General features: G+C 46.5%; 1 protein-coding gene across 3 annotated transcripts in view; it reads left to right on the forward strand.

Annotated features, from left to right (window-relative positions):
* Window positions 1-24544, forward strand: part of MYO1D (myosin ID) — a 301918-nt gene that overhangs the window by 153170 nt on the left and 124204 nt on the right. For all 3 annotated transcript variants that reach the window (XM_075911435.1, XM_075911436.1, XM_075911434.1), the window contains exon 17: window positions 22510-22733. In XM_075911435.1, the coding sequence (XP_075767550.1) occupies window positions 22510-22733 (224 nt within the window). The remainder of the gene's footprint in view (window positions 1-22509; window positions 22734-24544) is intronic.

The raw sequence follows: 24544 nt of genomic DNA on the forward strand, positions 1-24544 counted from the left end.
CCTGCTCTAAGGTTTTCAAAGAATATGCTGTTTTCCTGCTCTTATGTGCCCTGCATGGTTTCAAGCAGACAAAGATGGATGTTAAAATGGGGGTTCACGTCTGGCTACAGGTGGTCAGGAACTATCTGTCAAAATATTTTTTCATTGGAAAAATGCAGACTCATCAAAGCTGGTTGGTAACAGGTCAGTTTTGACAAATTTTTCAACTTGTTGAAGTTAACCAACAATTTCAGTTTTTTAAAGGCGATTATAGTAAATAAAATTGTCAAAATTGAAACCACATGTTTTCATTGCACTGAATCTTTTTTGAATTTTTTGTTTATAAAATTAAGATTTTGACTTGTATCTTTATTTGGAAACTTTATGCTCTCATGGAAATGTTGGCAGGATGGGGAAATAATTTCACTCCCAGGTCTTTAAAACAGGAGCTTGGAGGAAAATTGACACATTCAGAAGATTGAAAATGCTCTGGTCACTGAATCATAGAATCATAGAAAACTAGAACTGGAAGGAACCTTGAAAGGTCATTGAGTCCAGTCCTCTGCCCTCACGGCAGCACCAAGCATCATCTAGATCTTCCCTGACAGGTGTCTGTCTAACCTGCTCTTAAATGTCTCCAGTGATGGAGATTCCACAACTCCCCTCGGCAATTTATTCCAGTGCTTAGCTACCCTGCCAGGCAGGAATTTTTTCCTAATGTCCAACCTAAGCCCCTCTTGCTGCAGTTGAAGCCCATTGCTTCTTTTCCTATCCTCAGAAGCCAAGGAGAACTATTTTTCTCCCACCCTTTTAGATACTTGAAAATTGCTATCATGTCCCTTCTCAGTCTTCTCTTTTCCAAACTAAACAAGTCCAATTCTTTCAGCCTTCCTTCATAGCTCATGTTCTCTACACCTTTACTCATTCATTCTTGTTGCTCTTCTCTGGACCTTCTCCAATTTCTCCACATCTCTCCTGAAATGTGGTGCCCAGAACTGGACACAATACTCCAATTGAGGCCTAATCAGCACAGAGTTAGGGTGGAAGAATGACTTCTCGTGTCTTGCTCACAACACTCCTCTTAATGCCTCCCAAAATCATGCAGGAAATGCGCTCCCGGGGATTTCCTTATTATCAGGGGCAAAACATTCTGCAGAAACAGTACAAACTGCAGTCATAGGTGGGAATGTTTTTCACGAAAGTGCCCCATTTACAGGGGGACCCGAAGAGTCCCAGTAAGAATGTGTAATAAGCTTGGCATGGAATGGAAAGATCTCGTTTGAGTAAATATTACAATCAAGATGCTGTTTGAACCCTGAAACCTTGGCTTCTTTGCTGGGTATATGTGCTGAGAAGCAGAGCACTCATGTTGCCATGGATTTTAATGCTCTCAACTCCATATTTCACACGCAGCATGATGGATATTATTCATGTAACCAAACTAAATGATTTGCTCTATGTATGGTACATGTAAGAGGGAACCAGTTTATCATAGGATGCAGTAGCAGAAAATAACCAAATTAATCTCCCGCAAGTGACCTTTCCATTCAGTTTATTTCTCTAGCGAAATTTTCTTTTCCATAAAAATAAATATAGAATATAGAATGCCCCCTTGTTGTATAGCAGGTGATTTCCCACTTACTGCTTACAAGTCCTCATCCTCTAATTGAGATGAGCTATTAGAATTTTGGACACTGAAACACAGGCATAAACATTAATACCATAATGTACCTCCTTGGTTTATAAATTTGGACTCCAGGAATTTATCACAAATTGTGCATGCTAGTGGTTCAGTGGGCTCACTGTTGGACCATTGTCCACCATATCCTTTGTAAAAAGATGATTTCCTTGAAGCACAATTGGAAGTTACGTAATTAAAACCTGGCTTCATGTCTGAGCATTTATTCAGGAGCATTTATTCAGGAGCACGTGGTGTTCAGAGACGCTAGATGCAGCCCTCCATGCGATTTATGTGCCACATTTTTTACTTAAATGTTTAATAGCATCTCCCATTTTGAGAGAAGCTGTGCAGCAAGGTTCACTTCTATGTCTAGGGTTCTCTTATTCTTAGTTTGGATGCCTTGAGGGCAACTATCCACGGCAGCATGAAATATTGATCATGAAGCAATTCAGGCACGTAGGAAATAGGTTAGCGGGAGGAGGTGTGTTAAGTTATAGCAAGCATAAATTGCTTTTTCCAAGGTCCATGAACCTTCAGCATCATGAAACTGGCATTAATTTATAAAGGCTTGGTTTGTTTTTTGAATTTAAACTGTACTTTGTGCTTGTTTGTGTGTTTGGATATCATCATTTCATGGGCTTAATAAATCATTTTGTCTGAAATCGTGCAGTGTCCGTTCAAATCTAGATCTTAGTTTTCTAGGAAAGGTCCACAACTGAGATGCTGTTGCCCGCCCCTCTCCCCCATTCAAAATAACCTAATGTGTGGCCTAACAGGCCTGTCTATTTTCTGGGTTCAGTGGGGAAGATGGAGAGGTTGGAGTCCATAGAATAATTTTCATGTTAGCTTTGGTTTTTTGGTGACTGAGAAGGTGAGGTTAATGTGGATTAGAGTTATTTTAGTTGTGTGAGTTTTGTTAGAGATTGGCTGAATTTCAGTTTAAATGTTGAATATGTGCCTGCACATCCCTGTTAACTTGCTGGCTAGAACTGAGAAGACTGCCACGCCTATCGGCATGCGTTTTAACGTGTCCATATCTTACATAGAAATATGATTGTGCCCATAAGTAAAACGTACGAGTATAGAGTCCATAAGATTCTTGTAATTTTATGCGAGTTGTATATTTTAATTTGTGTGTAAGTGCCGACAGCTTTTGGATAAGCTCTTCAATTTTACAAAGTCTGAGTGTAATTATATTTATCTAAAAATATTTGCTTTGAGACCGAACCAGAAGTGACGATTACTTTTAAATGATCAAAACTGTAACTAAGAATGTACCTGTTAACAGCTGCTAGTAAGAACTGTTGCATATCTATTGATTTGTTCAGATATTTATGCTCTGTACCCTCAAATTCTGTCAGATTCAGGTGTTGAAATTCCAACTCGGGTAGCCAGAAGCCTGGACCCTGTACGAGGCAGAAACTGCTCAATAAATCATAGCAGGTGCCGAAAGAAGCTGCATTATTGAATCTTTTAACCATACACACAGAATGAATTACAGCAGCTGTTGTGGCTTCAGAGTTCCATTTTTTCACTTGATTATGCTGGCAGCATACCGTTAGAATATAAATGTGGAGTCCCGTGCATATTAGATTATCCGTTTTCTGCACAGCACAACTATCTACAAGCTGACCTTGATGTATTTTATTGCTGAATATATCTGGGTAAGAATCAACTCTGATTCAATACAGTTTGTGAGGACTCCTGCCACAGTATCTCATAGAAGAAAAATGGTTCATCACCCATGTCATAGCCAACGTACCTTGGAGCAATAGATTCCACAGCCAGACGGTAGAGCCCTGTGCAGATACAAAAATGTATCCGCATCTGTATCCATAAAAACAAGCCGCCACATCTTTGGATATCTGCTGCCTCATCTGTAGATAATAAGTGGCTATTCACTGATTTGCAGGGCTCTACAGTAGGGACCATCTAGCCCAGGGGCGGGCAATAATTTTTGATGGGGGGGCACTCCAAGGATTTGGAAAGTGGTCGAGGGCCGCACTCTTCCATGATATTAATGGAGGAGGTGCAGGGGTCTGGGATGGAGGTTGGGTGCAGAAGGGAGCTTGGGGTAAGTGAGGGAGTTTGGAGGAAGGAGGCAGCTGTGACCTGGGGCACTGGACTGGGGTACTGGACTTGGGTACAGGGGGTTGAATTGTGACCTAGGGCAGGGAATTGGGGTAAAGGAGGGGGTGCAGGGATTTGGGTTGTGAGCTAGGGCAGGAGGGGACTGTGATCTGGGGTAGGGCATTGGGGTGCCAGATCTGGGAGGGGATATGGGTGCAGGAGGGGGGCAGAGGATTTGGGTATGTGGAGTGGGGGCCAGAGGTTTAGGGAAGGGAGGGACTGGGGTGCCAAAGACAAGCTCTGGCCAGGAGACTTACTGTTCCTGAATCAGCCCCCCTGCCTGGCAGTGTTCCCTCTACGCTGCACAGCAATACAACGTCACAGGTGATGAATCAGGCCTGCCCAGTCAGCTCTGTGCGCAGAGCCCTGAGCCTCTGACTGGGCAGGACTGATTCATCACCTGTGAATCTGTGCTGCCATGCAGCTTAGAGCAGCGGTTCCCAAACTTTTCCAGATGGGGGCCCATTTTGACAATTCAGGAAGACTTGGGGACCCAAGGCAATTCAAAAACGGGGGGGGAGGGAGGGGGGAGGAAAGGAGGCAGAGCCACCTGGGGAGACACTTGGCGACCCTTTTAAAATTTAACGGCAACCCATATTTGGGTCCCGACCCATAGGCTGAGAAACCCTGGCTTAGAGGGACCATTGCTGCCTGCCCTGTCCCCACACAGGCTACAGCCATGTGCTCTGGAGCCACTTGTGCTTTGTGGCTGCCTGTTATTGAAACAGGCAGCTCCCATTGGCCAGTGTCTGGCCAGAAACCAGCCAAAGGAATTGTGCTGGGGACGGGAGCAGCTCTTAAAGATTTCCCCCCTTCCTGTTCAGGCTCACAGTTTTTAAAGAAAAACCACCCCACAGCCATGTTTCTGAGTGGCATGCGGGTGGGGTGAGGCAAGCGGGGAGCCTGCCTGGGACTCCCTGCAGTGTCTATGGGCTGGATCTGGTGCTCTGGTGGGCTGGATGTAGCTCGCAGGCCGTATTTTGCCCAGGGCTGATCTAGCCTGGCCTCGTGCATGACACAGGCAGAACATGTCTTCAAATATCATCCTAGAGCAGTTACTTTAGAAAAATATTAAATATCAATATAATAACGGTCCGTGATGGACAATGTGGCAAAACTGGTTTGTAGTTTTAAGGGTTAATTATCCTAGCTGATAGAGATTTATTCCTTATTTGTAATCTGATTCTGTCTAGCATCTGCTTATCACTTGGATCCTGTTATACCTTTGCTAGATTGAAGAACCTAGCTAATTGAAGAACCTAGATAATTTCATGGAGGTTAGGTCCATAAAAGGCTATTAGCCAGGGGATAAAATGGTGTCCTTGGCCTCTGTCTGTCAGAGGCTGGAGAGGGATGGCAGGAGACAAATCGCTTGATCATTGTCTTCGGTCCACCCTCTCTGGGGCACCTGGTGCTGGCCACTGTTGGTAGACAGGATACTGGGCTAGACGGACTTTTGGTCTGACCCAGTAGGGCCGTTCTTATGTTCTTATGTTCATTATTAAATATCTGTTCCCCCTCCAGGTATTAAGTGTAGTCAGCTCCCCCCAATATCCTTCTTTTTGTTAAACTATATAAATTGAGCTCCTAGGGTCTATCACTGTAAAACAGGTTTCTAATTCTTTTATCCTTCTCATGGCTCTTCCTTGCACCTTCCCGGCATCCTTCCTAAACTGTGGACACCTAAACTGGACACAAGATTCTGGCAGCAATCGCACCAGTGCCAAATTCATAGATAAAATAACCTCTCTACTCCTACTGGAGATTGCCCTCTTTATGTATCTTGTTACCTCTTTTGGTCACAGAATCTCATTGGGAGCTCATGTGTTCATCTTATCCACCACAACTGCCCAAAACTTACTCAGTGTCATTACTTCCCAGGATAGAGTCCTCCATCCTGTAAGTATGGCCAACATTCTAGGTTCCTGTATGTGTGTGTCTACATTTAGCCATATTTAGATTCATATTGTTTTCTAGTACCCAGCTTGAGAGATCCACAGTGTTATGTATCAGTGACCTGTTCTTCATTATTCAGTTCTTGTGTCATCAGAGTTTGTGATCATCTTCTTCTTCTTCCAAGTCATTGATAGACCTGTTAAATAATGAATGTAGGACCAGATCCCTGAGGGACCCCTCTAGAAACTCAGTCAACAATGATTCCTCATTTACAATTAGGTTTTGAGACCCATCGGCCAATTTTTAATCTGTTTAATGTGCGCCGTGTTAATTTTGTATACTAGTTTTTCATCAAAACCTCATGTACCAGTCAAACCTCTTACAAAAGTCTATTACATTAAAACTGTTACATTGTCAACTAAACTTGTAATCTAATTCAAAGGTTACTGTGAAAACTGTATATTTTCCATAAACCCATTTGATATTAAGTATAATACCCTCCTTAATTCTTTTAGTTGAGTCTCCTATTAACCACTCCATTATCTTGCCTGACATTGATGTCAGATTGACAAGCCTGTAATTACTTGTCATCTTTCACCCTTTTAAAATATCACATTAGCTTTCCTCCAGTCTTCTGGAGCTTCCCCAGTTTTTCAAGACTTAATGAAAATCAACATTAATGGTCCAGTGAACTCTTGAACCAGCTACTTTAAAACTCTTAGGCTTCTGGACTGGTTGATTTAAGAATGTCTCGTTTTAGTAGCTGGTGTTTAATATCCTGCTACTTAATGTTGGATTGGAAAGTATTTCTGCACCATCATATGACCATATCTGTTTTTTCCAGTTACAGACCAGAAACATTTATTGAACAATTCTGCTTCCTTCTGGTGGTGGTGGTGGTGGTGGTTCTCCTTCTCCTTCTCCTTCTCCTTCTCCTTCTCCTTCTTCATCATCACATCCAGTAATGGACCATTTTCAGTATTAGGGATTCTTTTTTCCCTAATAATATTAAACTCCTCCTTGTTGACCTTCTCTTAGCTGGCCATCTCTTCCCATGTCCCTTTGATAAGGGAAACAATTTTCTGTAATTCTAGCTCCTAATTTATATTCATTACTATTATCTTTCCCCATCTTTCCATTTGTTAATATTATTTTTAGATGTTTAGAGCGCTTTCACTTCTCAAACCATGTTGCTTTTAATCAGTACAGCCTTATTCCTTGATTGTGGCTTTTTGGCATCTAATAAAGTGCTCTTAAGCAATTCCCAATTATGATCCACATTTTTCTAATTAAACTATATCTCTCTGTTGACTTGCTCTTAAGTATTTTCAGCTTTGTGAAATTTACCCTTTTAAAGAGTACTCCTCATCTGCTTCCCATTATCCATTAAACACCATAATGGATAGCTGGTGGTCAACCAGATTTTCAAAGACTGGAGCGCCTATCCAGGCAAACTAAAGTTTGGAGAAGAATGGAGGTGGGGAGTTCACGTTTTTTGCTCTGTTGTTTTTCCATATTTTTGTATAATGCCTAAGTAAACTCACAAGTTAAGCTCCACCAGGATGCAGGAGAACCATAATTTGCTTTGGTCATAAATATGGACTCCGACTATGTAGATACAGAACGCGCTTGCCTGGAGGATTTCAGTACAAAGTAGATACAACACTGCAATAAAAGCTTGTTAGTGTCGGGTTGGCATGAGAGGGAGGCCAAGGCATAGAGGAAGGTTTCTTGTGTACCTGCTTTCTCCCTGTACTAAGGATCATGTCACAAGTGTTTTGCTTTGAAGAAAGCCAAACTGAGCTTTAACTCACTAATTCATTTTTTGATTATCCCTCTGGGTGTTAGAGCAAAGCTGACTGAGTCTGAATAGTGTTTTGCACTGCAGTGTTTTAACCTACCTGGGTTTCAGTAAAGCATTAGGTACCGTTCCATGTTGGAAAAATTAACCAGTTCCTTATGCATCTGTCAAATGGGAAACTACTGAGAGTCATACTGAACTGTCAGGATGGAGAGAGGTTACTTGAGGAGTTCCTCAGAGACCAGTCTTGGGGCCAATCCTGTTTAACACTTTTATTAATGATTTTGGCACAAAAAGGGGCACGGGCTAATAAAATTTGCAGGTGACACAAAGTTGGGAGGCTTTGCCAATATGGAGGAGGACCAGGATATCATGCCAGAAGAGCTGGGTGACCTTGTAAACTGGAATAGAAATGGGATGAAATTTAATTGTGCAAAGTGCAATGTCATGCATTTAGGGGCTAATCAGAATTTGTGATGTTCTGGTCTCCTGTTTAAGAAAGGTGAATTCAGACTGGAACAGGTACAGAGACCGGTGATCCAGGGAATGGAAAACCTACATTATGAGAGGAGACTCAAAGACCTTGGCTTCTTTTGCCTAACCAAAGGAAGGCCAAGGCAAGAGCGGATTGATTTCTGCGTACATCAGAGTGATAAGTAGCAGGGCGGAAGAGGAGTTACTTAAGGTGAGCCCCAGTGTGGACACATGAAGAAATGGATATAAACTGGCTATCAACAAGTTTAGATTTGAAATTAGACCCCGGTTTCTAACTATCAGAAGAATGAAGTGTAGAACAGCCTTTAAGGGGAAAGTTGGGGGCAAAAATTCCTAACTGTGTTAAGTTTATGGGGGGGTTGGCATGATGGGAGAGTCTACAAAATGCAACTGCTAACATCAGATCTCTCCAGCCATCAATGATGAGAACTAGATGGGGAGGGCTCTGAGGTACTACAGAGAATGATTTCTCAGGTGTCAGGCAGATGAGTCTTGCCCGCATGCTCAGTGGCTAACTGATCACCATATTTGTAGTCATGAAGGAATTTCCCCTGAGATCAGATTGGCAGAGACCCTGGGTTTTTTCACCTGCCTTGCCTGTGTGGGGCACGGGTCACTTGTAGGTTTAAATTATTGTGAATGGAGAATTCTCTGTAACTTGAAGATTTTAAATCATGAGGACTTCTGGCTGGTTACTGGTGTCTTACAGGAGTGGGTGGGTGAGGTTCTGTGGCCTGTGATGTGTGGAAGTCAGACAAGGTCACATTGGTTCCTTGTGGTCTTAAAGTCTGGATCTTTGCTTTGGAATGAGGAATTATGGGGGGGACAGTAGAGATCATGTAGTGCGTGGGCTGTGAATCTCAAGTCTCAGACAGCATGAGGTACTTGTTGGTAGGAAGCACTGAGCATCCTCAAGTGACTTGCAGATACGTAGGTTGTGATGTGTTGTCACCCTACCCCCTGGTGCTGAGTGTGCATAAGCTGGCTGCTGAACAAGAAAAGTGTGCCTGCAAAGCCAAATCTCTCTGTGTGTCTGGTGTTAAAGCCCATTTTTATGGAGTAGGCTGCTGCTGCTTCTACTCGATTGCCGTGACATTTGCTAGTATTTAGAGCTCTGGCATAAGTGTTGCAAGCTCCCCTTAAGCAGCTCCACTGCTCCCCAAAATTAATCAGAGGTATAGTCATGTAAAAATGCTGTCCTGCTCACTAAGAGTAGCTTTTCTCTCATCTTGACCCTTGCTGACAGTACTGCGGAGAAGCTATAGGTTTGCCAATTTAAAGGTCTTTAGTAGGGGTGAATTCTTGTAGACTTGACTCAGGGACGTGTTCTCCATTGATAGTTGTCTGTGAGTACAACCCTGGGATGTGCCTCATCTGGGGCGTAATTAGATTAGGAAGGCTGCTGCTTGTTACCGCTTTGTGGTACTGCTTGCTGTGAAGTCAGCCTTTGCAGTGATGCAGCCTCCAGGCAACAGCAAGGGTAGGCCATTCCGTTTTTTCTTCACATCCCATGGATATGACTGATTACAATTAATACAGCAAACAAAACTCTGACATCCATATACTAAGGCTGGAAAGCTGTACTCGAGCCATCTAATTTTAATAATTTAATATAAAATTGAGAAATACTAATAAGAATACAAGTGATGTTGTTTGAAACCTTTGTAGCCTTCACAAATGGCATTGTCAAATCCCTGTGCTGCATAGACAGTGTTCCCTGGACATATTCCTTAGATTTGCATGTCCTTTTATAATGTTCAGAAAGCTTTCTAGGTGAGTCCTTTTGTTCTTAATTTCTGCTCCCTCCTTATTTCTCAGGAGGATAAGAAGTTGATAGTAGAATTGTGCTTAGTTTTTCTTTATCGTATATTTTATATCTCTAATTCCCAAGTGTTCCATGCAAAAGACACACATTCCCTTTCAGCAAGGTCACTCCCACCAATACACAAAATACACAGCCAGGTAGGGCACCACAGATTTTGGGGCACCAAATTGCTCTAGCTTCCATGGTGCCCTATGCAGTTGTGTATGGGGCACCAGCTCCAGTGGCCAGCCCCCTCCCCCATCTGGAAGGGGCGGGGGAAAGGGGGCTGTGTTTAGTGGGATCATCTTGGGGGAGTGCAGGGCCTGAGACAGGCCCCCCCACACACACACTCCTTCCACCACCCCACCTCTTCCTGCTGCTCCTCTGCCACGCTCCCATTCCACACACACACCCCAAGCCGCCTCCTCGGATCACTGTGACTCTGGCATTAATGGAGTGCCTGGCATCGGCAGCAGGGGTCGGGCCTGGCCACGTGCTTACTGGCAGCAGCAGGAAGTGGAGTGACCCAGCCCACTCTGCTGCCTCCCAGCTGCACTGCTCCACCTCCTACTGCTGCTGGTGAATGTGGGGGCATGCCCATTCCCTGCTGTTCCCTCACAATTTCTGCCCCGCAGCCCTGAGTGCAGCCCCCTCTTTCCTCCCTGCGTGCAGGTGCCAACCCCCTCCGCCATAAGCCGAGGGTTACTAGATTTCAAAAAAATACTGGACACGCTTGATCTCAGATGGGATGGGGGGTGGGCGGCTGGGAGGGGATTGGTGGGGAAGCGGGGCTGGCCGGGTGGGAACCGGCCAGTGAGGACCAGGGCTGGTTGGGGGGAGCAGGGCTGGCTGGGGAAGATCGGGGGGGGGGGGGGGAAAGGGAAACCGGCTGGTGGGAAGCAGGGCTGGCTGGGAGGGAGAGGGGAACCGGCCGGCGGGGCTGGCCCAGGCACGTGCAGATCCCGGGGTGCTGCCCGTCCCACTCAGTCCCGGTGCAGTACACAGGCGAGTCCAGCTCCGGCCCCCTGTTCTCTACGGTGTAGTTGAGTACTGCCTCGCTGGTAGACATGCTCATGCAGTGTGAGCGTGAGTGTGTCTACCAGCCAGGCAGTGCGCAGCTATGTTCTGATACTCATGCTATTAAAACTTACTGAGAAAATACCGGACATTTATGTGTCTGGGGCATTCTCATTTTGTTTCCTGGACAGAAAGCTCAAATACCAGACGGTCTGGTTTTGAACCGGGCACCTGGCAACCATACATAAGCCTCTTCCTTCTGTGGGGGGGGGCTGCACAGGGCACCAGAACTAGTAGGGAGGCCTGCATTTCAGTATTAAGTTGTCTGTTTCCTCCTTTGGCCTGCCCAAGTATGTCCCCTTTGTTCAGTCTGCATTTAAATGTCTGTCATGAGCAAGAGGCTTTCTGCGCCTCCTTTATTAGAGGGAGGACGATACAAATTCATCTGTTGTAAGTTACGCAGATCCGTGGATTTCCATCTACTTCCAATTCTGTCAAATGTTAGGCTGTTTCTCAGTCTGATGTGGTGTAATCAGTAGACATAATGGAGCTCAAGGCAGAGCTCCAAACTGACTCATATCTAAGGTGATCTCCTGGTCCTGCAAAGTCAATTGCAGTTTTTCTTTTGCTTTCAAAGGGGCCAGGATTTCACCATAGAACTCTTGATATTACTACCCCGAGGAAATACGGTTAACAATGAACTTTGCTTGAATTTGAAAGGGCTCTATATATTAAAAAAAATCTGCCTAATAGCAGGACTGTTTCATTTGCTTTGTGTTCCTGTAGATTACATATATAGTATATCAACAAGTTGACTATAACAATTGAAAATATTGACAAGGGCTCTTATGAATAGCATACTTTGCTCATATGTTGTCCAGTGTTTAAAACCAGACATCCCCTAACTGGGCTCGTATGCTCCTGAGTGGATTTGAGGGGAAGGACAGTGCTGCTTTTTACACTCTCTCAACCTAAAGGTGTCATTATTTGGAGTGGACAGATTGTCACCAAGGTGTGGGGGACTCCTTGGGCCCAGCACCCCCATCCGCAGCCAGATGTGACTCCCAGTCAGCAGGGAGAACAGAAGGTTTATTAGTTGACAGGTGCATGGATTTGTCAGCACAGGAATCAGGAGCAGTTAGTACAATTCGTATTTTGGGGAGGGTTCCCAGAGCTATGGCCTGGCTCTGGTCTTGCATCCCAAGCCAGTCCAGACTGCCCCATTCCTAATAGCCTCACCTCCCCCAAATGCTTCTCCTCTGGCCTTGGTTCTGCTTCCCAGGCAAAAAGTGTCACTTGGTTGCACCACCTCCTGGGTGAGGTTACAGCGCCATTGTGCACGGGAGGCCAGCACACCTGAAATTCCCACCACCATCTAGGGATTGGAACAGTGCCCAGGGAAGCTGAGGCGCACACACACAGGGTTACTATAGCATAGTAGAACTCACATGCTACATAACAAGGTGAATACAATCCCAGTTTGTGTATCAGACATGTGTAAACCCCAAGGAGACAATTCTCACCTTTACATATCTTGACTTGTAACTAAGCTTTCTGACTTACAAGATTTTATCAGAAGGGCTTTTTCCATATTAGCCACTTTTATTTTCCAGGTTTGGTTCTTATACACAGTATAGCTCAGTCTGCACTCCAGTTCTCTCTGGACTTTACAAGGGAATTCATTTACCATAAGGTTCATTTTGAAGGCATGCTGCCAAAATGCACCTATTAGACAAATCTGTTTACTCCGCATTCTCTAGAACCGTCTGACTTGCAACCCCAGATTCCTTGTTTTGAGTTTGACAAGCCTGGGAGTTTCCCTTCTGGTCTAACCTAGAAGATACATGAAAGATTTACAGTTGCCTCATAAGAGCAAGGATTGAAGCAGTATAGATACAGCATCTATAAAATAAGCCTGTGACAATTGGTGCATCACTAGAATTTTTCTCTAATGCCACCTTATTTGCAGAGATTTCCGTGAGACTGCATGCTCATGTGATTTGGGATTAGGGAGCCAAAATCCCATTTCATTAGTTAACTGGTTAAACATTAAGTTTAATTGGTTAACCGAATAAACTGAGGCAAGCAGGGCAGAGGCTGCTCTAGCCCTGCTGTGCTGGAGTGCCTCCCCCCAACCCCCACACACCTGTTGCCTCTCTGCTGCTGCAGCTGGTTTTGAGTGCGCCTCCCCCCATCATGCCATGGCAGGAAGCTGCTCTGAGTTCCCCCCTCCCACAGTAGGCCCCGTGGGGCTAGAGCGGCCTCCTGCCCATGGTGCGTGGGGGGCTGCTCCAGTTGCCACCAGTTATGCATTAGCATCCCGACTTGGGATGTGACCAAATTGCACTAAACTGGAAATCTAATCAAATGGATTGGGCTGTACCTTAAAACTGTTTGGGTTTGCTCTGCTTTAGTGTGTGTCTGTAGATTATCAGTAGTAATTATGTTCCAGGGGTTAAGAACATTTTTTGAAATTAGATTAATGATTTTTATTTTGCGGTAGCATTTAAATAAAAAGCAGGGTTGCTTTTGTACTTACTGTTAGGCTGCATGTATCCAATAGTGAAGGCAGCCTTGGAAAAGATTAGTGTGTTTTCAAGATGGTCCCTTAAGGCTTATTTTCTCTGTGTCTAACTGCTTTACCTCATTTTAATGGTCGCTTAGATACTGAAATGTATTTTTTCCTCCTATGTTTTATAAGAATGAATGTGTATGAGAGCAAGAATGAGGCACTGTCTGGATCAAAAGACTGCTAATAGTATAGAACCTTCCACCTCTAGGTCACCAGTTCAGATCCAGTCTGGGTCAGACTTAATGCTGTTGCTCTTGGAGGGATATCGGGTACTTGATTATTTTAAGTGTTAACTATGTGCTCACTGTGGCACAAAACAGCCAAAGAAAGTCAAAGGGACCCCAGGAGTTTGCCAAATAAAGGAAAAAGCAGAGAAAAGAATAATATGGGGGTTAATTATAGATGGGGCTGGTAGCTCTCACACTTCCCTCTACAAGCTTGTGATTTCAGTTGTAGATTGCCACACGTTAACAGTCGTGCCAGATGTCTGGTTAGGGTTGAATTGTTTTGGAAAGTTTCCACCAAATTGGCGTAGCTGTTTGAGACTGCGGCTCTGTCTACAGTAGCACTTTTGTCAGTCAGAGATGTGACAGAGGCCGGGGGAGGGGAGGGAGGGAGGAGCGACTAGTTGAGGGATTATGTTTTCCAGGGTGCATTACTTTACATATGTCAGTATTGAATTGTATCTGCCATTTTGCTGCCTGCTTACTGAGGTTTTGTGAGAGCCTTTTGTAACTCTTCACTTTCTACTTTGTAGTGAACTGTCCCAAGTGACTTCGTATCATCTGCCAGCTTTGTCCCTTCGCTCTTCCGTTTTTTCCAGATGACTTATGAATATGTTGAGCAGCCCTGTTCCAGGACAGATTGTTGGGGGACCCCACTAGCTACCTCTCTCCATTCCCACCCTTTGCTTCCTGTCTTTTAACCAGCTACTGATCTGTGAGGGCACCTTCCCTTGTATCCCAGGGCTGCCTATTCTGCTTAAGCCTTTGGTAAGGGACCCTCTCAAAGGGTTTCTGAAAGTCCAGGTGCACTATATCCACTGGATCACCCTTGCCCACGTGTTAGTTGATCCCCCTTTGAAGAACTACTGTACAGCGGTGTTCAGACTGCAGACTGCTGCAGCCCTTTCAGGAATTGGATACATCTCGGGTACTCTGTTGCTCCCACTTAAACTACTTGCTTACAAAAACACAAAAATGTCACAGCAGACTTACTGAAAATGTTCTTCCTTTCTCATTTATAACATATAATTATCAAATAAATATTATACTTCCATTTCAGTGTTACAGTGCAGAGAGCAGTATTTTGTACTGACTTCACTAAGCACTTTTTATGTAGCCTCTTGTAAAACTAGGGAAATATCTACATGAGATGATGTACTCCCTGGAAGACCTATTCATATGCACAGGAGAACATAACCCCTTGAGAACCACCGCGTTAATAGATTTGTAAACAGAAATCATGTCTCACCAAAGCACTGTTGACTCTTCTCCAGCAAATTGTGTTCATCCATGGCCTGATATACCCTAAACAGTTAGGTCAATGTAAGGCCTGCTTGTGAATGTGTCCATACTTAAACTATGGACCTCCACGGTAAGCATCCCTCCACCCCATAGGAACACACATCCCCACACAGCATAGAGCCACTATTGATGTGCAGAGGTTGGTGGAGTGTAGACATTGCACTACTTATGTGAACTCTAATTCTCTTCCGGCAGCTGCCCCACAATGTTCCACGCTGACCGACCTGGTCATCAGTGAGCTCTGCTGCCCAGGGATCATGGAGATGAGAAGCCCGCCCTCCCCTCTAAAGCCCTGCACGTTTGTGAAACTCCTTGTCGTGGTGCTCAGCTTGGTGAGCGTACCTAGCAGCTCTCTCAAGAGGATTTAAGGGCTACACATTTGTCCATAATCTGTTCCATGTGGCCATCCTAATCTAACCCTAACGGGGACTGAAAAGCAGATAGCAATTCTACCTCGCTTGGCTGTACCACTGCCTTTTTTAGCACAAGCATCATTAATGAAGAGTCAATAGAGGTCTCCTGCTACTTTGGGAGGCCATCCCTGTAACTGAAAAGTTCTCTAAAATCATATCTGGGATTCCTTCCCCTGCATCACGCTTGCCCATGCCAAACTGACAGGATTATGGAGGAGTCAAAAACAGGTTCTAGCTTGCTGTGCAGCTGGGTCTCCTGCCTTTTATCCTCCTCCTCTTCATCACTGTTCACAGCAGGAGTCTGTGACTCAGGCTCCTCATAGGCACTACGGGATAGGTGTCTCCACCTAGTACAGATTGCAGCTTTTCAAAAGAAAAGTGGCAGGTCTCTGGTTCAGCAGCAGATGTGCTGCGGGAAGTGATCTAGGGGACGCAGTAGACCGCAAGCTAAATAGGAGTCAACAGTGTGATGCTGTTGTACAAAAAGCAAACATGATTCTGGGCTGCGTTAACAGGAGTGTTGTGAGCAAGACATGAGAAGTCATTCTACCCCTTTACTCTGCGCCAATTAGGCCTCAATTGGAGTATTGTGTCCAGTTCTGGGCACCACGTTTCAAGAAGGATATGAAGAAATTGGAGAAGTTCCAGAGAACAACAAAAAATATGATTAAAGGTCTAGAAGACATAACCTATAAAGGAAGACTGAAAGAACTGGGCTTTAGTGTGGAAAAGAGAAGACTGAGAGGGGAGATGATAGCTGTTTTCAAGTATCTAAAAGGCTGTCACAGGGAGGAAAATTGTTCTCCTTGGCCTCTGAGGACAGGACAAGAAGCAATGGGCTTAAACTGCAGCCAGGGAGGTTTAGGTTGGACGTTAGGAAAAACTTCCTGCCTGTCAGGGTGGTTAAAAACTGGCATAAATTGCCTAGGGAGGCTGTGGAATCTCCATCCCTGGAAATACTTAAGAGCAGGTTAAACAGGCATCTGTCAGGGATGATCTAGACCAGTGTTTCTCAACTTTTTTTTATAAAGTACCCCTTTAAAAATAAATACATTATAAATACCCCCAGTACCTACAGTTTTCAGACACACAACTTTCTACCATTGTAACACATTTGTTTAAACAACTTAATCATAGCTGGGCGGGAGATGAAATTTTTGGGTGTAAAAAGTACAAAAAGAATAAAGCACTGTAAAACTTAAAACAAATTCAGTTTAAGCCCAATTTCAGTTGTTGACACACCCCCGCCCAGACTTCTGTCGAGTACCCCTAAGGGTACTCTTACCACTGGTTGAGAAACACTGGTCTAGACAGTGCTTGGTCCTGCCTTGGGGACAGGGGTTTGGACTTGATCTCTCAAGGTTCTGTTTGATTCGATTCTGCTACTAGAATTATGCAGCCAAGCTATTCCTACCTCTTTTTTTCCAACTCTCTGCAGATCATTTGCACGGTGCTGGTGCCATGATGGGTGCTGTGCACAAGCAATCCGGCGCAGAAGTGAGAATGTATTGGAGTGCAAGTGGAGTGAGTTAAGATGTGTTTTCAGTGGGGTCCTGTTCTTGGCTGTGCTATTTAACATTGGTATCAATAACCAAAAGGAAATCCTAAAATCATCACTAGTAAAGTTTGCAGATGATACAAAAATTGGAGGAGTGGTAAAGAGGACAGGATGCTGTCAGCGTGATTGGGATCTCTTGTTAAGCTGGGTGTGTGTCTGAATATAGCTAAACATAAATGCACACATCTAGGACGAAAGAATTTAGGCCAGACTTCCACGATGTAGGACACTCTCCTGGGATGCAGTGACTCTTTGGGTAGAAAGCTGAACCCAGTGTGATGCTATGGCCAGTAGGGCTAATGGGATCCTTTGATGCATAAACAAGGGAATCTCAAGTAGAGTAGCGAGATTATTTTACCTCTGTCTGGCTCTCATTTGACTGTTGCTAGAGTCCTGTGTTCAGTTTTGGTGCCCACAGTTCCAGAATGATACATTGGACAGGGGTCAGAGAAGAGCCATGAGAGTGATTAAACGATTGGAAATCATGTCTTAGTGATTGCGCTCCTTGAGTCAATCCATTTAGCATAATAAAGAGAAGGTTAAGATTGGAGTTTATTGGTCCATAAGTATCTACATGTGTGACGGAGTGGCGCCCCGCCACCTCCGTTCGACTTTTAAAGTTCCCCGCTGTCGCTGCCGCACCGAGGTAACTGCGGATTCAATCTCCCGTACTGACCGGGGAGATAAGGGGGTCCGGGCCCTCCCTCTCTCCCGGACCCCAGCCCAGGGCCCTAGGGTCAGGATCAATTTATCCTGCCCTGCTGGGGGGGGGTGCTGGCCCGCAACTCACCAGCACTCCGGCTCCTTGCCCTGCCCTGGGCTACTTCCTATCCCCCTCCCTGCCTAACCCTTCCTAAGTCTCTCTGCCTAACCCTCGGTGTCCCCTGCTCCCGCGCCCCCAGTCTCCGACTCGTCTGGGGTTGCCCGGGCCTCCCAGCGCCCACCGCCTCCTCTCCGCTCTGCTCTCTGCCTCCTCCCTGCCGGTGACAGCCGGCATTTTGAACTGCCCGCCTCCGGCGTGTGGGCGTGGTGACGTCCCACGCCACGTACCCGGGCTCCTTCTCCTTCCCCTCTCCCCAGCTTACGGCCAATGGGGAGTCCCTGGCGCCGCTGCTCAGCTGAGCGGCGGTGACTGAGCACACGGCGCACGTCCCCCCCGGGAGATGAGTCACCCTGAAGACGGTCAGGGCGACCGCGGGTTTAGTGTGGGGCGGGCTCGCCTCCCAAGTGGGGGGCGGACCCGCTCCATCACAACATGGGAAACAGATATTTGACAATGGACTGAAGAGTCCAGTAGAGAAAGGTATAACATGAACAACGGCTGGAAATTGAAGCCAGACTAATTCAGACAGGAAATAAGACATACGTTTTTGACAGGGTGATTGACCAGTGGAACAAAGGGTGCAGTGGATTCTCCATCGCTGACAATTTTTAAATCAAGATTGAAATTTAAAAAAAAAATCTGCTCTAGGGATTATTTTGGGGAAGTTCTGTGGCCTGTTGTAGTGGATATCAGTCTGGATAATGACAATGGACCCTTACTGCCTTGAAATCTAGCAATCATATTTCTGGGGGCTTGGTTCATGAAAGGAAGGTCTTAGCGAGTGTGTAACAATATGTTTCCAGCCACCTGGAACATAATCCCCTCTGGTTATGCTGTCGGCCATAGTGTATAGTGTTGAATGCTTCCTTAAAAGGTTGACGTTATTAAGAGTTTAAAGCCTGGCTTTTTTGCAGAAAGGCGTAGAGAATGGTCTCTGACCTAGTGTACCCTAAGGACTGTCTTCCTCTCTGGGCTATGTTTGGTGGGCAAGTTGACTTACAATCAGCTAACAAAAAAAGCCGCAAATGCTAGGGAATAAGTAGAGAGAATTGTGTTGGCCTGGAAGTCATGGGCTTAGGCAGTGCTTTGTAGGAGGTCAGATTTCTCCTTAGTTCTTGGCATGCTAAAGGATGAGAACATTGCTATAGAGACAGCATGTTCTAATTCTTAAGGGATCAGCCTGTCTGTTTCAGGAAGACGTCTAGTCTCATGAGAGTGAGGTGTCCACCCTTAGTTGGAGACGTTTGATACTACACAAGAGCCTTGAGTTAAAAGGGGAAATGAGGAGAGGGTCATTCTGAGAAAATATTACTGTGCCTTTTAGGCCTCATGAGCTACAGTGTCTCTGTGTATTTTAGCTCTGCAGTGAAGAGCATCTGTAACTGGTTCTGCTCTGTCAGTTCTCCTGAATCTCCTAGTGCGTCTAGGAAGGTGATTAGTAAAGCTTGCAAGAGAGAACTTCTGCCACCAGCTTCAGACGACAAATAAATGCTGCATGGGAAATTACCATAGGTAATTAATCCTTGTGTAAATAAGAGGCTTGATGTGCATCTGTGGGTCTGTAGGGTGCATCTCAAGAATTAAATTATCTGAGTGAGCTGAGAAATGCTCCTTTCATGGGAGGAAGCTCATTTATCTTTCCAGCGTAACCCTGTGAGGAAACATACAAGCCTTCATCTTGGTACATGATACTAAAGTGGAAGTGCAGCTGCTTGCTGATTTCTCAGGAGTGCATGTTTGATGGAGGGCACTCAGATGAGAACATTAAAATTATCTGCCTACCAGGTATGAACAGTGCTACCCGCTCAGCTAGAGTGATGCATTTTTGAGCTACACAGAGCTTGTCTCTTTCACCAAAAGAAGTTGGTCCACTAAACAATGGACTTCTCACACCACCTCCTTCTTGAAAGCAATAGAGAGGTAGCTGTGTTAGTCTGATCTTGCTAAAGCAAAAAGGAAAAACTGTGTAGCACTTTAAAGACTAATAAGATGGTTTAATAGGTGATGAGCTTTCGTGGGCCAGACCCACAAAGCTCATCATCTATTAAACCATCTTGTTAGCAAACACTCTGGGGTTTGCCTTTTTATTTGCATGATGTGTCTGAAAGGAAGTCTGAAATGATACAATTTCTTCTGCTGTAGGGCTTTCTGTTGGAGTTTTGTGGTCCATTCTAGGACATATGCCATGGGGAATCCTGGGAGTGTTTTGAACTGGCAGACCAGAGGTCACCATATATATTGCTGTCATTCTTCCTTTCCTCCAGCCCTGTAATGCAGGGAGGTGGCACAGTATACTACTAAGGGTCAGGGGTTTGGTGTTATCACTCAAGCCAAAGATTTTCTTAATTCAGTAGAAGGGTGATGGCTGAAATCAATTATTCTTTTGCTCAATTTTTTTTATTTATTTTAGCTGATATGGAGCTAATATTCTGCTTCCCAAAAAGATAGAAATCAAAGCAGCTCTGGGATTAGTTAATTAGAAGGAAAGGAGCATAAGAATGGCCAAACTGTGTCATACCAAAAGTCCGTCCAGCTCAATGTCCGGTCTGCTGACAGTAGCCAAAGCCTGGTGCTCCAGAGGGAATGAGCAGAACAGGGAATCTTCAAGAGATCCCTCCCCTGTCATCCATTCCCAGCCTCTGACAAACAGTAAATTGCCATGAATTTATCTAGTTCTTTTTTTGAATCCTGTTAGTCTTGATCTTCACAACATCCACTGGCAAGGAGTTCCACAGGTTGACTGTGTTGCATGAAGAAATACTTCCTTTTGTTTGTTGTAAAACAGATACCTATTAATTTCATTTGGTTATGGGAAGGAGTAAATAACTCTTCTTGATTCACTTTCTCCCTACCAGTCATGATTTTATAGACCTCTGTCATATCCCCCTTAGTCTCCTCTTTTTTCCCAGTCTTTTTTTATCTGTCTCCATACGGTAGCCATTCCAAACGCCTCACCATTTTGTTGCCCTTTTCTGAATTTTTTTCCAATGCTAAGATATCTCTTTTGAGATGAGACAACCACATCCATGGCAGTATTCAAGATGTGGACGTGCCATGGATTTATACTGAGGCAATAAGTGTATGTCTACACTACAAAGTTAATTGGAAATAACAGCAATTATTTCTAATTAACTTTAATAGCATCTACACAGGCAAATCGCTATTTGGAAATAAATTCTAAGTAGTGGAGCCCTTATTTTGAATTTGGTAAACCTCATTCTACAAGGAGTAATGCCAAATTCGAAATAATTCGAAATAGCTAAGTGCTGTGTAGACACTTAATTCGAAATAGGGGGCCTCCAGCCCTTTCCAGAGAGCCCTGGAGGAAATCTTACAATCAGGAAAACTTACTCTCCTCTCTCCCAGCCCTGGAGACATTAAAGGGGTAGACCCTGGCCACAGTGCCTGTGCCAGCTCCAAGCCTGCCAACCCAGAGTCAGCAGTGGCCACAAGGGCCCCTGACCCAGTGGCCCAAAACATGAGCCAGCAAGGCACTGGCAGCCAGCCCTCCACCGCTCCCCAGGAGCAGTCTGCCAGCTCCCAGGAGCCTGACAGGGGCTGGTTAGACGGGCGCCTTCCCGGTCCAGGGTGGAGATCATGGACCTTATTCAGGTTGGGGGGGGATGCCCCAACTTCCATGATCTCAGCCCTAGACAGAGAAACACAGCCATCTATGGCAGGATAGCTGCCAGCCTGGCCTCCAAAGGCCATATGCGAACCCAGACCCCCAAGATTCCCCTCCCCCTTCTTCCCCTTGCTTCCCCCTTCCAGCTCCCTCCTTCCAGGTTTCCCCCCATCCTCTCTCTTCCCCTCTCCCACCTCCTTTTCCCAGTCTCCACAGAGGTCCACCCCCCCCTCCAGTTTTGTTCAATAAACCCAGTTTCTATTTTTGAACATGTGTCTTTTATTTGATGTCAGGAAGGGGAGCTAGGGAGGGGTAAGTGGAAGGACGTGAGGGAGGAATGGGGCACAAGCCCCCGGTGGGGAGGACCGGGGAGGCTCTGATGGGTGGATGCTCTCCCTCAGGGCCTCCTGGATCCTGACAGCCTCCCGATGGACCCCCTGAATGGCAGCCTGCAGCAAGTGCAGCCGGTCTGATGGCAACGACTCCACAAGACGCACTGGTGTGCCCAGGGGCAGCTCTGGCTCCATGTAGCCGAGTGCTGTAGTGTCCCGAGTGTGGGCACTCAGGGCACTCCAAGACAGGACTGTTTTGCTGTCCCTCATGGAGGTAGACAAGCAAGCGGGGAACCCTGAGAACTGTCTGTCTGGGGTGGAGGTAGGGTCCCTTTAAGCACGGGGTTCAGTTAGTCTCAGGCAGCCGCCCCGCACACTATGTCCCAGTCTGATGCCCTGCCGGCACTGGTTCCGGCCAGCCTTAACTTTGGTCCGGGGTCCACTCAGTGTGGACATGGTATTTCGAAATACCAAGACGCTATTTTGAAATAGTTTCTGTGTATAGATGTGTTATTTTGAATTAGCTTAAGTTAATTTGAAATAGTGCTGTAGGGTAGACGTACCCTAAGATATTCTTGGGTCTTATCCCTTATCCCTTTTTTAATGATTCCCAACATTGTGTTTCCCTTTTTGACTGCTGCTACTGCACGCTGGTTGGATGTTTTCAGAGAAGTATCCACAATGATGCCAAGATCTCTCCCTGGAGTGGTAATAGCTAATTTAGTCCTCCTCATTGCATATGTAAACTTGGTACTGTGTCTTCCAATATGCATTTCTTTGCATTTATCAACATTAAAATTCATTTGCCATGATTTCACTGCTTTCTATTAAAAATCTCAACCTCTCTTCTCCTCTAGGTCTGGAGGGGCACACTAGCCCGCCTTCGATATAAGAGGACAAGGGCTGCTCTCACCATAATCAAGTACTACCGCCGCTACAAGGTGAAGTCCTACATCCACGAGGTCACGCAGCGCTTCCGCAATGTGAAGTCCATGAAGGATTATGGCAAGCATGTGAAGTGGCCCCGCCCTCCAAAAGTGCTGCGCCAATTCGAAGAAAAACTGCAGGCAATTTATCACAGGTACAAAATGGGGAAGTAAGCGACTAATCGACCAAATAGGATCCCAAATGTAATTGAAGCTCAGAAGCATTACTCTAATACAAATAGTCAGGGCTCGACAAATGCGCTCGCCCATGGCGAGTAGATTTTATCAGCTGGTGAGTGCAGGGGCGGACCGGCCTGGTGGGCGGTTGTGACGGGCTGGCCAAAGCCCTCACTATGGGCGGCATGGCCCCATCTGGTCCACTGGCAGGGCGGAGGAGTTGAGCGCCGCCAGGAAAGAGGAAGCGCGGTGATTCTCAGCGCTGAGCTGCCTGTGTGCAGCTCCGGTGCAAGGAGGTGGGGTACAAGCCAGAGGGCGGGATGGCGGCAGACGCCAGGACGCTGGCGTGACATGGCCCTGTTGATTTTAAAGGGCCGCGGCAGCTCAGCTCTGGCTGCGTGGCCCCGGGAGCTAGCTGGCTGCAGCACAGCCAGGTCCCGCCCCGCTGGCTCCAGTCCTGCCATGGCCCCAACCCCCTCACTGGTGAGAGACTGCTCCCGGCCGACCACCTGGCTCGCTGTACCTGCCCCACGCCGCTTTGTCTCCGCGCTGCCCGTTCCCCCGTCACCTCTGCTCCCCTGTACCCCGGACTTCCCGCTCTCCCTCTTCCCTGCGACTTTCTGGCTCTGCGCCACCCTTGCACCCTGCCCCCCTCCGATCCCTGCCCCCCAGCGATCCCTGCCCCCCAGCTCTGTGCTACTCCTAGACCCCGATCCCTCTGCCCCTCCCGTTCCCCGTGTCCCATTCCCCGTGCCCTCCCCCCACCACACACACACACACTGTTCCCTGCACCCTCTGGCTCTGTGCTGTCCCTGCACCCTGTTTCCCCTGTGGGTCGGGAGTGAGGGGTGCTTGTCCATAGGGAGGGGCTGGACAGGCCAGGGAAAAGGCTGCTGTGACCTAATAGTGAGTGAAAGGGGGAGTTCACTTGAAGCGCCTTTGCCTTTATGGAAAAAAACAAATGAAAATGCTATTTGCTATTTCTAGGGCTAAAATGCTGGGACAAAAATGAAAACAAACAAAAAAAAACCCATTGCAAAATGCAAACGTGTAAAAGACAACAAAATGGGGGGGGGGGGGAGCAAAAATGCTTTGCTTGGGGCAGCAAAAAACCTAGAGCTGGTCCTGGGGGAGGGGAAGGGGCTGGGCTGGACTGGACTGTGGGGAGGGGAGGGGAAAAATATGGGGAAGGGGCTTCTGTGGAAGGGAGGGGGGGAGGTCAGGAGAAGAAGAAAGGGGCAGGCACCAAGAGACAGGGGGTGAAGAAGAGACAAATGCCAGGGGGCCAAGTGCAGACAATGAGGAAAAGGGCAGGAGGGGAGGTGTCAGTGAGAGGGGGACAGGGTGATGCTGGGAGAGGAGAGGGTAAGGGCACTGGGAGCTAGAGGGGGGATGGGGAGGTGCTGGGAGAAGGCTAGAAAGAAGGGGTGGGCATGAGGAAGGTGGGGATGGAGCAAGTCATGTGTGAGGGCACGGGCATGAGGGGAACGGAGGTAGAGGGTGGTGAGGGGGTGGGTATCAGGTGAAAAGAGAGCAAAGGAGGTAGGGGCAGTGAGGGAAGGGGGAGGCCCCAGGAGGGTGCAGGTGCCAGGGGATTCTGGGGGTGAAGCAGAAGGTCAGACACCTGCAGAGGAGGGACCAGCACCAGAGGAGAGCGGTAGGGCAGGTGTATAGAGGGAGGTTTTAGAAGAGGGGATGAGGATCAGATCAGAGTGGGGCTACTGGAGGAGTGGGCACAGGAGGGAGAGAAGGGCTGGTGGAGGGGGGGCAGGTCTCAGGAAGGCTGAGG

This window comes from Pelodiscus sinensis, chromosome 29 (genome assembly GCF_049634645.1).
Source record: "Pelodiscus sinensis isolate JC-2024 chromosome 29, ASM4963464v1, whole genome shotgun sequence".
Taxonomy (NCBI): domain Eukaryota; kingdom Metazoa; phylum Chordata; order Testudines; family Trionychidae; genus Pelodiscus; species Pelodiscus sinensis.